The sequence below is a fragment of the Palaemon carinicauda genome, chromosome 38 (genome assembly GCF_036898095.1).
Source record: "Palaemon carinicauda isolate YSFRI2023 chromosome 38, ASM3689809v2, whole genome shotgun sequence".
NCBI classification, from domain to species: Eukaryota; Metazoa; Arthropoda; class Malacostraca; order Decapoda; family Palaemonidae; genus Palaemon; species Palaemon carinicauda.
Window position 1 is genome coordinate 70,466,464 of NC_090762.1, and position 14,988 is coordinate 70,481,451.

Here is a 14,988-nt window from a genome sequence, read left to right on the forward strand (position 1 = left end):
TGAAAACTAGGTATCTTTGAACTTCAATAAAGTAACTGTTCTGTTATGTGGGAGTTTTATTAGGTCCTTTGTTGAGGAAACTTGGATGGCACTAGAAGATGCCTAGGAATAGAGGTATATTAAATCCACTGCTCTGTCATTCTAGAAAAATTAGAGCAGTGAAGATGATTGCAGAAAGTTGCAGTCGTCTTGAGACTCGTGTATAAGATATATTTTAGACAAAAATATGTTTAATCTTTATGCCAAATCTCAAATTAATTAGAATTGTCCTTACTTTGTTTATATTTTATTCCAGTGGATTTTTCTCGTATATCATTGGAACCAAGGGGGCCACTAAGAAGCGAATCGAAAATGATACATATACACAACTTCGCGTTCCCTCAAAAGGTCAAACAGGAGATATAGGTAAGAATCTATATAAAGTTTTTTAAATGTCTACAGCTGGTAAGCATGCAGTGTTTCCTTTATTAATGCCACTTTAAATATCTCTTCATCTCTTACAGAATATTTGCTAAATATATATTTACTAATACTTTTATCAACTTAACATACCTGGTTTAAGCAAGGTTTAGACAAAATCATGAATCCCAGTAGGCAGTAGGTTGGCCAGGGCACCAGACAGCCATTGAGATACTACCGCTAGAGAGTTATGGAGTCTTTTGACTGGCCAGACAGTACTAAATTAGAACCAAACAATTCTTCTTCTCTCAAGGGGTTAACTACTGCACTGTAATTGTTCAGGAGCCACTTTCCTCTTGCTAAGAGTAGAAGAGACTCTTTAGCTATTATAAGCAGCTCTTCTAGAAGGACATTCCTAAATCAAACCATTGTTCTCAAGTCTTGGGCAGTACTATAGCCTCTGTACCATGGTCTTTCACTGTCATGGGTTAGAGTTCTCTTGCTTTAGGATACATTTGGGCACACTATTCTATCTTATTTCTCCTCCTCTTGTTTTGTTAAAGTTATTATAGTTTATATAGATATTTATTTTAATGTTACTCCTAAGATATTTAATTTTTTTGTTTCCTTTCCTCACTGGGCTATCTTCCCTGTTGGAGCCCCTGGGCATATAGCATTCTGCTTTTCCAACTAGGGTTGAAGCTTAGCAAGTAATAATATATATATATATATATATATATATATATATATATATATATATATATATATATATATATATATATATATATATATATATATATATATTAGGATAGAAAATTATGATGGAGAAGTATTGAACGTGTCAAACAGTTTAGACTTCTCTTAATCAAATTCCATTCTTCACTCATAGGACTTTGAGGAGGATTTACCTCGTGTTGGCCCACTGCTTATCCTAATTTACTCTATTCATGATTACAGTATGTTTAAATTTATCATTTAGATATATGTGTAATGTGCTGTATCTTTCGTATTTGTTAATTTTTCATTTATGGATTAATGGTTGCTGCATGCATGACAATTCTTCCTTGGCCAGTATTCATTATTTAAATGAAACTTACTTGGCAGTTAATATGCTTTTACCATCAAAGCTATTGATTTACCAACCTTTAACAACAAAATATCTCTCTCTCTCTCTCTCTCTCTCTCTCTCTCTCTCTCTCTCTCTCTCTCTCTCTCTCTCTCTCTCTCCCCCCCATGTGATGCCCAGTATACCTGATAGGTGGGACCCTAGGGCGAATTCACATCCGGTCACTCCATCGGAGGAATCTTCATATAATCACAGTTGGCATACTGTATTGTGTACACCGGCCTCTTCTGCTCGAACTTAGTTATAAGATTTGATCTGGTAATCAGGTAGTAGGATTTCAAGAAGTTAGAAGGTAGCTCTCTACCTAGTTTTAAGATTATACATAGATGGCCAAAGTGTTTCAAAAACCTTTTTACAGAAGTAGTTAAGGTACTATAAGTTAGTGATAGAGCCAATTGAAACAAGTGTATAACTTTCATTAATAAGTTGGTCAATTTGTGGCCATTAGTAAGAAGGGATCTCCTGTCAGATGTACAATGCCCTTCGCCTGTCATAAATGCTTTAGCTCTGGCATTCGAAACAAGTTAGTTAGGGTTTATAGCAGTTCCTTATTTTAAGAGTTTTATTGTTTTAAAAGAATGGTTTGATGTTTACGGTTAAATTTCATGGCGACATAATTCTTTTATCAATCCGATGAACTATTTGTTAGGTAAGCATGATAATTAGTAGTTTTATGAGGTGGCTTATTGTACACCTATCCAGCATATTGTTTCATTAAAAAACTTGAATATCGGTGCAAGGTTACTGAAAACAAAAAAGTAGACTTAGTCCTTTATTTAACTTCCTAATAAGTTAGGGTTGTAGCAGCAGTCAGTAGTTTTATAATAAAATTTTGTTCAACTGGTTTTTTACCAGACCTCATCTCAAATAGTGATGTTTAATTATTTATAGTTTATAGATGAGTATTTTTTTCTTTTGGGACGTTATTTCCATAGACTGTAAGTAGCATTATGATTTCTTATCAGTCTTCTTAGTTCCATTCACTGCTAGTAGTAAATGGTAATCAATATAGGATAGTATCCATATGAAAATATTTTATACACTTTATAACTTCAGGTTTTTTGTTGCCATGGCTCTGAAAAGTACTTTTACCATGGCTAATCAATTCATATAAAGCTGCAATTTACCATGTCTAATTGATTCGTATAAATCTGCAGTGCTATTGGTTCAGTGGTATTATTGTTGGGGTGGATAGCACTTCTTGATTCAACACGCATAGGCACAGTTGAGGGTGTTTTTGTTCAAACCGCTGACTCATGATTATTACAAAAGTTTAATATAACATTATTTTTACTACATGAAGTAATAAGATCCACTAAGGGAGTTCCTGTGTCTAGTAGTTAAGAAGATAGGTAAGATTCTCTACATCTAGTCGTGGCCAAGTAGCTCCGAATATACTGTAGGATAGGCTATAAGGGGTCTTTGATTGCATAGTAAGTCTTTAGGTTTGGTATTTATAAATGGGTCAAGTACTAAACCTGACTATATATTTATCTATCTACCATGGCACTTCCCTCAATTTTGGGAGGTAACCGGCATCAATAAAGAAAGAAAAGGGGATTTTTTTCTTATTCTTCTTTTCCTGATGAGGAACTCAGCCGAGTTTGGTTGGTACTGCAAGGGTGCTACAGCCCACCCTAACCTCTCCCGTTTTACACAACAAATGAAGTTTCATATGCTGACTCCCCTACTGCCTTTACCTCAGTGCTTGAGGTAGCAGCAATGCTTATCAGAACTATATCACAATTGCTCACCATTCATTTTTATTCCTAGCATGCTCTTTTGCCTCTTATTACATCTATTCTCCTGTCACCTAGGATTTTATTCACTCCATCCATCCACCCAAACCTTGGCCTTCCTCTTGCACTTCTCCCATCAACTCTTGCTTTCATCACCTTCAGCAGACAACCATTTTCCATCCTGTATACATGGCCAAGCCACCTTAACCCATCATATCCACTCAAACTGCTTTTCATTTCTCACAACCATTCTCACCCCCACTAATTTGTTCCTAACCTTATCCAATCGAGATACACCAGCCATACTCTTTCGAACATATTCTATTTCTGTCTCTCCGTCACTTTCATTCCCCACAACTCTGATCCATACATTCCAGTTGGTACAATCCCTTTCTCATACATAACTCTGTTTATATTCATCCTTAGCCCTTTATTCCTTACTACTCCCTTCGCTGCCCCCAACACTTCATATCCTTAATTCACTGTGATGTACTTGTTTCCTCTCCACCATTTGCAGCAACAACAGTACCCAAGTATTTAAACTGATATACTTCCTCAAATAACTTTCCATTCAACATGACATTCAATCTGGACACAAACCTCCCTTCTCGTGCAGTTCATAACCTTATTCTTACCCACATTAGCTTGCAACTTCCCTCACACACCCTTCCAAACTTTGCCACCAATCGTCACAGCTTTTCCAAGTCTGCAACTAATACAGTATCATCTGCAAACAACAACTAATTCACCTCCCACTTATGATCCCTCTTATCTATCAATTTCAATCCTTGACCAAGCACTCAAGCATTCACCTCTCTTACAGCTCCATCAACAAACAAATTGAACGACAATGGTGACATCACATACACCTGTCTCAGCCCCACTCTCACTGGATACCCCTCATTTTATTCCCTATCCTAGCACATGCTTTATTGCCTATGTAGAAACTCTTCACTTCTTGCAACAACCTTCCACCAATTCCATATAACCTTATTGCATTTCACATTGCATCCCTATCAACTCTATCATTAGCTTTCTCCAGAGCCATAAATGCAAAATATACCTTTTGCTGAATATTTCTTGCATATATACCTAACAATAAAAATCTGATCCACACATCACCTACCTCTTCTAAAGTCACCCTGCACTTCTAAGATTGCATCCTCTGTTTTCTCCATAAGCCTATTAATTAACACTACCACACACTTTTCCGACTACACTCAACAAACTAATACCCCTAGAATTACACCAATCATGCACCTCTCAATTACCTTTGATAGCGGAACAATACATGCACACACCAGTCCACAGGTACCTTTGACAACATAAAACATATATTAAACAATTTCATCAACCATTCAAGTACAGTCACACCCCCTTCCTTTAACATACCATTCATACCTGGTGCTTTCCCTGCTCTCATTTCATCTGGTGCTCTCTTCACTTTCTGTCTTGTAATCTCTCTCTCATTCTCATCTCCCATCACTGGCACCTCAACATCTGCAACAGCAATGATGTCTGCCTCCCTATTATCCTCAACATTCAGCAACCTTTCAAAATATTCATCCAACCTTTTCCTCAGTCCACCCTTCCTTACTCTCTTCACTTGTTTCTAAAACTTCTTTCTGGGTCGACCTGTGACGCCCGGTGAAAAGAGTCCTTCCTTACACTTTTCTGATATAAATACTTCCAAATATACCAGAGAAATTAAAGTATGGAATGCACAGGTTACTACCCTCGCGCGAACACCCTGTGGGCGTCGTTTATAAAGCAGAGGCGTGTGAAAACCACTATTCACAGGCTGTCTCCCATTTAGGTAATTCCTTCATCAAAGGGGAGGGCCGTAACAGAGGCCCTATCTACTTTACCTGGACTATCCTACCGACGCCCGATGCTAGCGCCACCTAGACTGCATCCTTCTGTTGGACTTCGTAAGCGCCATTTTGTTTGTTGAGTGCCGCTTGGATTTTTAGCTTTTTTCGTGTAATTTCATCATGACCGAGGTCTTCTTACTCCTGCACCAATGTTAAGTACCATAGATTGTTTTGACAGGTTTGTTAGTACCGGGCTAGTGTTATATTTATTCATTTGAGTGTTTTTTAGTGCGTACAGGTTTGGCCTTCCAGGATAATGGCGGCCATTGTTCTTGTACGGTTTGGTGTTTTCTTGTTTTGCCCGTTGGTACTCTTGTCATCTTAGGTTCATTATCCTTTTAATTTCAGGCCTTATGCCATTTGTATTATGATATTTTGAACCGGTTATATTTCCAGTCTTGGTACTTTTTAGCGCTTACGAGTCTGTATCCTGGCGAACCAAGAATAGCGATCGAGGCTTTGTTATAGATGAGTTGTTCCGATTGGCGGTATCATATTTTCGTCAAAATTTTACTCTTTTTTCGTTCTCATTTCGCTATTCTTCGTTCGCCTCTTTTTATTATTTTTTGTTGGTCATGGACCTTTATTTGTAATGTGAGTTAAGGTTCGTTTTATTGTTTTGTTTTAGTAACCACGAGAGAGAGAGAGGGGGAGTTCCCGTTTTCTGTGCATACCGTCACGTGTCTCTCCCTCTCTTTCTCTTTTATGTTAGTTTTACCTAGTACGAGAGGTGGGAAGCCCGTTTTCTGTTCATACAATCACGGGTTCTCTCTCTCTCTCTTCCCCCTGCGGGAATTACGGTTTGTGTTTATTTTACATGTTTATTTTGTGGTTACTTTTAGTGTATTTTGGGGTTAGTGTTTTGATAGGTCCTGTCGTGTGTGAGTTATTCGGATGGCCCGGAGTCGTTATTAATTCCCCTAGTTCCATCCGCTCCCCGCTACGGCCTCGGGAGTTGGTCCGAACTCCTTTACAATTACGCCTTACCGTGAGGGGGGAACACGTTCCCTCCGTTTGCTATTTAACTCCGGCTTCAGCCCTCCCCACACGACTTATTCTCCCCCCTCCTCCGGGAGGTCTCCTTCAGAGTATTTCGTAGATCATTCTACTTGTTTATATAATATAATGGGGGTATTTATTTAGTCAAGGACCTACCATCGGGTCTCCGGCATACCCGGAGACCTTCCAATCACTAGTTACTGTTCTTGTGTAATTACTACGAGCTCCGGCTCACACTTTTTATAGTTTTCTCCGCCTCACTACGGAGTGGATCACTCGATTAATTATTGTAGTATTACACGGAACTTCGGCCCCCTTTCAGACGAACTGTAGATTTTATTTTACTCTCAGACTCTTTATAACCTGTGTTGTTATCTCAGAGTTTTCGAGAACAAACGGACTTATGTCTTCTTTTTATTACAGAAAGTGCGATGTGCTGCCAAGGGTTGCTCCGCCTCCTTTAGTGATCCGGTAGGCCATGATGTCTGCCGGTCTCACGTGCATTGCGCCATCCCCTTCGTCCAAGAGCCGGGCCAGTCCCCTTACATGGCGTGGTTCCCGGAGGCATGCACGCTGTGTTATGACCTTACGTCAATCCTGTGGAATGACGATGTGAGTATTTTCAATATTAGTTGTTATGTTGATAACATATTTTATGTTGAATTACTTGAATTCTTTCTGTATTACTGATATTTGGTACTATCGGGGATTCTCTCCGTCAGTCTCTATAATATTCTCATCACTTCCAGGTCGACGAGGAGGTTCTCCGGACCGCCAGAACGAGCCTCCGGTCCTGGGTCTCAGGCTTTGGCCGTAATGCTCCCTCTGGATCCCCCTACCTCCTTGATGATGACATGGCCTCCCGTCTCTTTCCGGACTCCTCCTCTGTGGCGGTTCCCTCTATCTTAGCGGAACCTATCATGGAATCCATCAGAGCGACTATCTCCCAGGACGAGAATCTACTCTCAGGAGACGTCACCAATCTGAATATTGACGTTGAGCCCATGGATGAGCAGGTAAGTGGTACGGAGTTGGCAGACCCTTTTCTCTTACCCTCTGTATCTCCTGCTTCTTTCCGCGGCTTTGATAAACCTCAGGCTTCTACTTTGGATCCCTCTCTATCTGTACGACCCAAGATGAAGCCCCTACGCAATTACAAACCTAAGTCTCGTACTTCAGCTTTGCCAGTCGCTATATCTCCGGTCCCAGGACCCTCCACTACTTCCGACATCCCTATGGGATCCAGGCCTCACCCTCCCAAGAAAGGAAAGTTCAATAAGACTAAGGCTTTGTCAGAGATCAGTCCCTCGGTACCACCGTGGACAGAGATGATGGAAGGTTTAGCGAGGACTCAGATGCAGCAATCGGGGGCAATATCGGAATTGAAGGATATGGTAGCCAATATACTTCGTGGGGAGAACCAGGCTGTGCCCCCGGTAGCGCCGGATCCTTCTAAGTTGCCTCCTTTCGAGAAGAACAACCAATGGAGGTTCGCTCTCCATGCACCCTACATCGATGATCTTGAATTTTTCCCTCCGGGGCTCCAGTTCCCCTTCAGTGGTTTCGCCCGGCTGAAGGAACATGCTCTTGTTAGGATGGATAAAGTCCTTAAGGAGACTGTCATCTTCCCTAAGGAGCAGGCCCAAGCCGTATGGGCTAGGACTCTTGCTGACTGGGGTTGCGTCAACTCTAAACGGACCCAACCTAAAGGTCCCTATACTATCTTTACCACACCCCAATCCGTTCCGATTCCTCTTACGGATAAAGTGGCCGAGTTGACCATCCAATCGGCCAAGGAAGGCTCCCCTGTTCCTGTCCTCAAGGAAACGGACTCCACCTCGCTGCTTCTTCCGGGCTCTTCCGCCCTTTGGAGGGATGCTTTGGATACTTTTTCAGTGAATAAGCTCGACCCGGACTGCGCCTCATCTCTCTTCTCTGAGAAGCTTCCCAGGCTACCGGATCGCCTTATCAAGTCAGAGCTTGACGCTCGGAACAGACTCGCTAGGTCGGTTCACACCATGGTCTCAGCAGAAATGTTAGCCTCCCTATACCTGGATGAGTCTCTATTCCGGGTGTTTGCTAAGAACAACCTCCAGACGTTCCAGTTCGACCTGCACGATTTCTGGACATCCAGGATAAACTGCAGGAAGTATGTTCTGGCGGAAGCTTCCATTAGGCATGAACCGAATAAGCTCATAGCCTCCTCCTGTTGGGGCAAGAACCTGTTTCCACAGGAGGAAGTAGACAAGGTCTTGCAAGATGCGGCTAGAGCTAACCAGAGCTTGCAAGTGAGATGGGGCCTTTCAACTAAGAGGAAGGTAGACTCAGGGAAGCAGTCCTTTTTCAAAAAGAGACAACTCTTCACCCCATACATGACCAGTCGTGGTCAGTTCCATCAAGGCCCTCACTCGTCAACTCCTTCTACTTCTAAGACGACTACTCCGCATTCTACCCCTCCACCACAGGTGGTCTACCTTCCTGCTCCCCAGGGTAACCACCCTACCCCCATGGCTCCTTGGATGACCTCCCCAGCCTACAATCCAGTTTACGAATCCTCTAATACCTTTCGAGGATACCTTAGAGGCGGCAACAGGGGTAGAGGTCAGTTTCGCCGCCGAGGCGGACCAAGAACCAGGGGTCATCGTGGAGGACAAGGGTCTAAATTCACCCCCTCTCAATGAAAGGAATCAGGTAGGAGGGAGACTATACCACTTCCGGGACCATTGGACCTTCAGTCCTTGGGCCCACAGCATAGTGTCCAAAGGCCTAGGTTGGAAATGGTCACAAGGTTCTCCACCTCCAGCAGTGATCTTCTTCCAGAAACCGACTCCGATATTGGAAGAATACACCAAAGAATTACTCAAAAAGAAGGCCATAAAGAGGGTACGGTCACTGAAATTCCAAGGACGACTTCACAGTCCCCAAGAAGAATTCGACGGCGTTAAGAGTGGTCCTGGACTTGTCGAAACTGAATTCTTACATTCTATGCGACAAGTTCTGTATATTGACTGTCTCGCAGGTACGGACCTTACTTCCCCGTGGGGCCGTCACCACCTCTATCGATCTTACAGACGCCTATTATCACGTACCTGTAGCTCAAAACTTCTCCCCCTACCTCGGATTCCGCCTAGGCAGGAAGGCCTTCACATTCAGAGTCATGCCCTTCAGTCTCAGCATAGCCCCCAGGATATTTACAAAACTGGGGGAGACAGTGCTCGAACAACTCAGGAACCAAGGGATCAAAGTAGTTGCCTATCTGGACGATTGGCTAATCTGGGAGAAGTCCATCTCGGAATGCAACAAAGCTACAGCCAAAGTGATCCAAGTCCTCAGCCAGCTAGGCTTCAAGGTCAATTTGCAAAAATCTCGTCTACAACCGGCAAGCCGTTTCAAATGGTTAGGCATCCAATGGGACCTCAAAAATCACAAGCTCTCTCTTCCTTCCAAGAAAGTCAGGGAGATAGCTTCAAAGACAAAAAACTTTCTCAAGCACAAGCAGGTGTCCAGAAGAGCCTTAGAAAGAATCCTCGGCTTACTTCAGTTTGCGTCAGTGACAGACCTCTTTTTGAAAGCCAAACTCAAGGACATCAACCAGGTTTGGAGAAAGAGGGCTACTATACATTTACGAGACAAAATCTCGTCGGTTCCCTCAATCCTGAAAAAGAGACTTCGGCCTTGGTCCAAACCAGAGAACCTTTCCAAGTCGGTTCCTCTGCAATTCCCTCCTCCTCAAGTGACGATCCATACAGACGCGTCTCTGAGCGGCTGGGGGGGATATTACAACCAACAGATGTTCCAAGGCTCCTGGTCACCCGCCATGAGACACTTCCACATCAATGGGCCAGAAGCTATGGCAGTGTTCTTAACCCTGAAGAGGCTATCCCCTCCACGGTCCACCCACATCAGGATAATCTCAGACAGCACAGCAGTAGTGCACTGCATAAACAGAAGTGGATCAAAATCTCCCAATCTCAACCAAGTCTTGGTCTCGATTTTCCCCTTAGCAGCAGAAAAGAACTGGTTCCTGTCTGCGACTCACCTTGCAGGAGTCCAGAACGTGATTGCGGACTCGCTATCCAGGACAAGTCCACTGGAGTCAGAATGGTCTCTGGACGTGAATTCTTTCCGGTGGATTTCCAGGCTGGTTCCCGGCCTCCAGGTGGATCTATTCGCGACACAACTGAACCACAAACTCCCTTGTTATGTGACCCCAAACCTGGACCCTCAGGCATACGCCATGGACGCGTTAACCCTGGATTGGAACCATTGGAAGAAGATTTACCTTTTTCCTCCGGTGAATCTTCTGATGAAAGTCCTGCACAAACTACGCTCCTTCTGGGGAGCAGTGGCTTTAGTGGCACCGCACTGGCCAAAGAGCAGTTGGTTTCCTCTCCTCCTCGAGTTGAAACTCCGCCTCTTACGGATTCCATTCCCCAAGCTGACCCAATTAGTCCAAACTCAGACTGTGTCAGATTCCTCAAGAATAGCCAAAACCCTAACTTTGTGGATTTCATGAAGTTTGCAGCCCACAGGGATGCAAACATTGACCCGGAAAATGTCCTCTTCATAGAATCAGACAAAAGGGATTCCACAATTAGACAATATGATTCGGCCGTGAAGAAGTTAGCAGGTTTCCTAAAAAATTCAGATCATTCTCGCATGACCTCTAATTTGGCCATCTCATTCTTTAAGTCCCTGTTTGACAAGGGACTGGCAGCTAGCACGATAACCACGGTTAAGTCGGCTCTAAAGAAAATCTTCCTCGTGGGTTTCAATATTGATCTGTCGGATTCCTATTTTTCATCTATTCCGAAGGCATGCGCTAGGCTCAGACCTTCGGTACGACCACAAAAGGTCTCTTGGTCTCTGAACAACATATTAAAACTAGCTTCGGACACGGATAACGAATCCTGCCCCTACATCACTCTTCTTAGGAAGACCTTATTTTTAACGGCTTTGGCTTCAGGTGCTAGAATCTCAGAATTAGCAGCTCTTTCACGTAATAACGAAAATATGGATTTCCTCCCGTCAGGCGAAGTTCTACTTTCCCCAGACAGAGCTTTCCTAGCTAAAAACGAGGACCCACAAAATAGGTGGTCCCCTTGGAAGATTATTCCTCTTCCCCAGGATACTTCTCTGTGTCCCGTTACTACACTAAAGGCTTTCTTAGCCAGGACCGCCAACTGCTCGTCTGTACCCTTGTTTCTCAGAGAACAGGGAGGTACTATTTCCATTCAAGGCATCAGACAACAAATCCTTTACTTTATTAAGGAGGCTAACCCGGAGTCGTTTCCTCATGCTCATGATATCCGTTCGGTAGCAACCTCCATCAATTATTTTCAGAATATGAAGTTTGATGACCTGAAGAAGTATACGGGTTGGAAATCTCCTATGGTTTTCAGACGGCACTATTTAAAGAACCTACAGGCCCTCAAATTCCCCAGTTGCAGTTGGGAGTCTTATCTCCCCCCAATAATCTCTCCATTCTTCCTTTTCATCCATCTCTCTCCTTCTCCCTCCTGCCTGCCACTCCTGCCACTTCGCCGCTCTCATGGGTGGGTCGTTTAGCCCTAGAATTATGTTACCATTTCTTTTTACCCTGGTTATTACCTGTTAGTATGATTAACCTTGCCTTATTTTATTTCATGTTAATGTTCTTTAGCCATGTAAGGATTGATTTTGTGTTGTGATTGATTCAAGGGATGATTCCTTGCTTCTCATTTTTTGTTACTCCATCTTTTGGATTCTTGTTTGAGCTAATGTGTTTTATTTTTAGTTTGACTACCTTAATATAGTATTTTGTCCTTAGTACATGGTGTTTGACTTTATCCCTTTTATTTGATACTGTTTTTGGGCTTGGAAGGCATTCTCTGGTACATTTTCACCGGGCGTCACAGGTCGACCCAGAAAAGGGATTTTGACAAAGGAAAAATCTATTTCTGGGGAGATACCTGTGACGCCCGGTGAAACCCTTCCCTTACGTTGACCCACCCTTTCTCCTTTCCAAGCCATAGTTCTTGCAGAAGGATGTAGTCTAGGTGGCGCTAGAAATAATATTTTCACTGGACAACGCTGGTGCACGAAACTTTTCTCAGGTTGTTAGGAGGTAGAAGGTAGTCATCACTTTTGCACCTCTACAGATCCAGGTGTTTAACATTTTGGAATTTTAAACCAGTCATCTTGGTTATAGGAATATCCGAGAGCTGTCTGCAAGCTTCATTCCAGTCAAAGGCAATGTTCTACCGTATTAGACACGCTTAGTAGCCAGAAGCAGGTTGTAAGTTCAGAGTGGCCCCTGCAATGTTGCGTGGTGGAAAGGATTCTGCCTTTCTAGGAATCATCAGCAATCGACCTATTAGTCACAAGGCAAAAGGAAATTCGAGGCTCTCTAGAAATCACCAGCAATCAACCTATTAGCAAAAGGCAAGAGGAAACTCTAGTCTCTCTAGTAATCATCAGCAATCAACCTATTAGCCGCAAGGCAACAGGAAATTCCAGGCTCTAAAAATCACCAGCATTCGACCTATTAGCTACAAGGCAGCAGGAAACTCCAGGCGCTCTAGGAATCACCAGCAATCAACCTATTAGCCACAAGGCAACAGGAAATTTTAGGCTCTCTAGATAGAAATCACCAGCAATTGACCTATTAGCGACAAGGCATCAGGAAACTCCAAGCTCTCTAGGAATCACCATCAATCAACCTATTAGCCACAAGGCAACAGGAAACTTCTGGCTCTCTAGGAATCACTAGCAATTGACCTATTAGCCACAAGGCAATAGTAAAACTCCAAGGTCTCTAGGAATCTCCAGCAATCAACTTATTAGCCATAAGGCAACAGGAAACTTCAGGCTCTCTAGGAATCACCAGCGATCGACCTATTAGTCACAAGGCAACTGGAAACTCCCAATTTTCTCCTCCCCCCAATACAGACACTTTTCAACACCCTTGAGACAACCTTGAATTGTGCATCTTTCTTTCCTCCCTTCTGTCAGATTCACTAAGTAATCAACAGGCTGTTGACAACATTAGGTCTCAGGATGACCTTGGTGGCTCCCATGTGGCTGTATGCCAAATGGTATCAGGATTTGCTGATACGCCTTGTCGACTGCCATCCTTTGTGATTGGTATCGTAGTAGGGATACTTTTCCAGTTTGAGCATCTATATCAGAAATAGCTGAATTTCTCATCTTCCTTCGCTGAGATTAGCTTGTCAATCTCTGCAGTGAAAGGCTATTGCTCAGTATTGAGCCAGGTAATCAGACTGAAAGAGTTTGAGCTTTCCTTTTTGTAGGAACTATAAATGCCCAATAGGATCTTCAAGTTGTTGCACCCACCAAGGCATTTAGGGCCCAGAGTAGGATGTGACTAGTGTTCTAAAGTCTCTTAGGCATGCCCCATTTAAGCTTTTCAGATGAGTATCAGACTTTTATCTAACTCTACTCTGTCTTTCAGCTACCCTTAGCTTTGGCAAAGCGAGTTAGAGTTTTTGACATCTTGTATACCACTTTCTTTTCAGACAATACCTGATAAGGTATATCTCCCCTATCCTCCCTGATGAGAGGGAGGATGGATAAAATGTATACTAACCCATTTCCTAATGTATATACATTCAGACAACATATCCTGTACAATCACATTCATTAGTGACAATAATGTGTACTTTTATTTTCTGACAAATTTCAACACAGAAAGCAACATCTAGCAGCTACAGCAGGAAGGGTGCATCAGCATTGTTCCCATGAAGTGGCTGTTTTAAAGGGACATGTTATCTTTCAAATTATCATAGTGGCTTACTTGTAATTTCAGGCTCTAAGTTTTTACTGGGAAAAATGGTTATGAGGGAAAACTGAAATTATGAAAATGCTATATTTATAATGTATGGTTTCAATTTGCAAGCACTCATTAAGAATTAATCTATTTGTCTGAAAAAAGGTATTTTAGGCATGAGCCTACTTAACTTGTGTATGATAGTTATTAATGCAAATCTATTCTTATTTAACTGAGTCATAAAGGATAAAAGGAAGAAAAATATAATTCACTTGATTAAATTTTTTTTATGGAAATATGAAACGAGGTGTCCTAAGAAACATTTGATCCACCTGAATACTGAATGTCACTGTATGTCATCTGACAAGATGCAGAATGGGTTTTTCAGCTTTTCAGGCATGCCAACCTTTTGGTGTCAGGGAGACAAATTTTCTCATGTTGTTATTGTTTAGGAAGATTGCCTCCTGACTAGTACAGTGGTAACGTGTTTGCCTAGCCTAGCATTTGCATGGCAGTAGATTAATCCTTGCTCGAGGTTGTGAGTTTAAGCTGTTTACTGGGGTTTGTATTGTCAGGAAAAGAAATTAATGTAAAAGTTTGTGATTTTAAAAGACTTAGGTTTGTATAGTTTGGATAAATACAAGTTACTTTTTAATTTTTTTTTATATTTGTCATCCTTGGAGGTAGTTGACCACATTAGCCTGGTTGATGATGGTACTTCACAAGGTTTTTTTTTATATATTAAGTTGCATTTTGGCAAAACTTATTTGGTTTATAATACTTGATTGACCAAGCTTCACTTGACTGACATTTTGAGGATACAAATCAATCTTGATTTAATCACTATTCATAGCTAAGTGTTAAGCATAAATATGGTAGAAGTTTCTTCAAGACTTAGAATACTATTTGAATATTTCTTATCAGAGTAATTTTATTAGTTATGAGTTTTGAACTCTGCTAAACTTCTGTAATTACAATAAATGAAATAAGGAAATTTTGTCAATATGTGATTGTTGGTGTGCTACAGCACATTTTTGCTTCTGACCTTATTTTTGGTGACTAAATTTTACTTAAGATAAAGGA

General features: G+C 42.0%; 1 protein-coding gene across 1 annotated transcript in view; it reads left to right on the plus strand.

Moving 5' to 3' along the window:
• LOC137630238 (activating signal cointegrator 1 complex subunit 1-like) overlaps positions 1 to 14,988 on the plus strand; it is a 207,586-nt gene that overhangs the window by 129,102 nt on the left and 63,496 nt on the right. Inside the window, exon 3 of the mRNA XM_068361698.1 lies at positions 296 to 405. Coding sequence (XP_068217799.1) covers positions 296 to 405 — 110 coding nt within the window. The remainder of the gene's footprint in view (positions 1 to 295; positions 406 to 14,988) is intronic.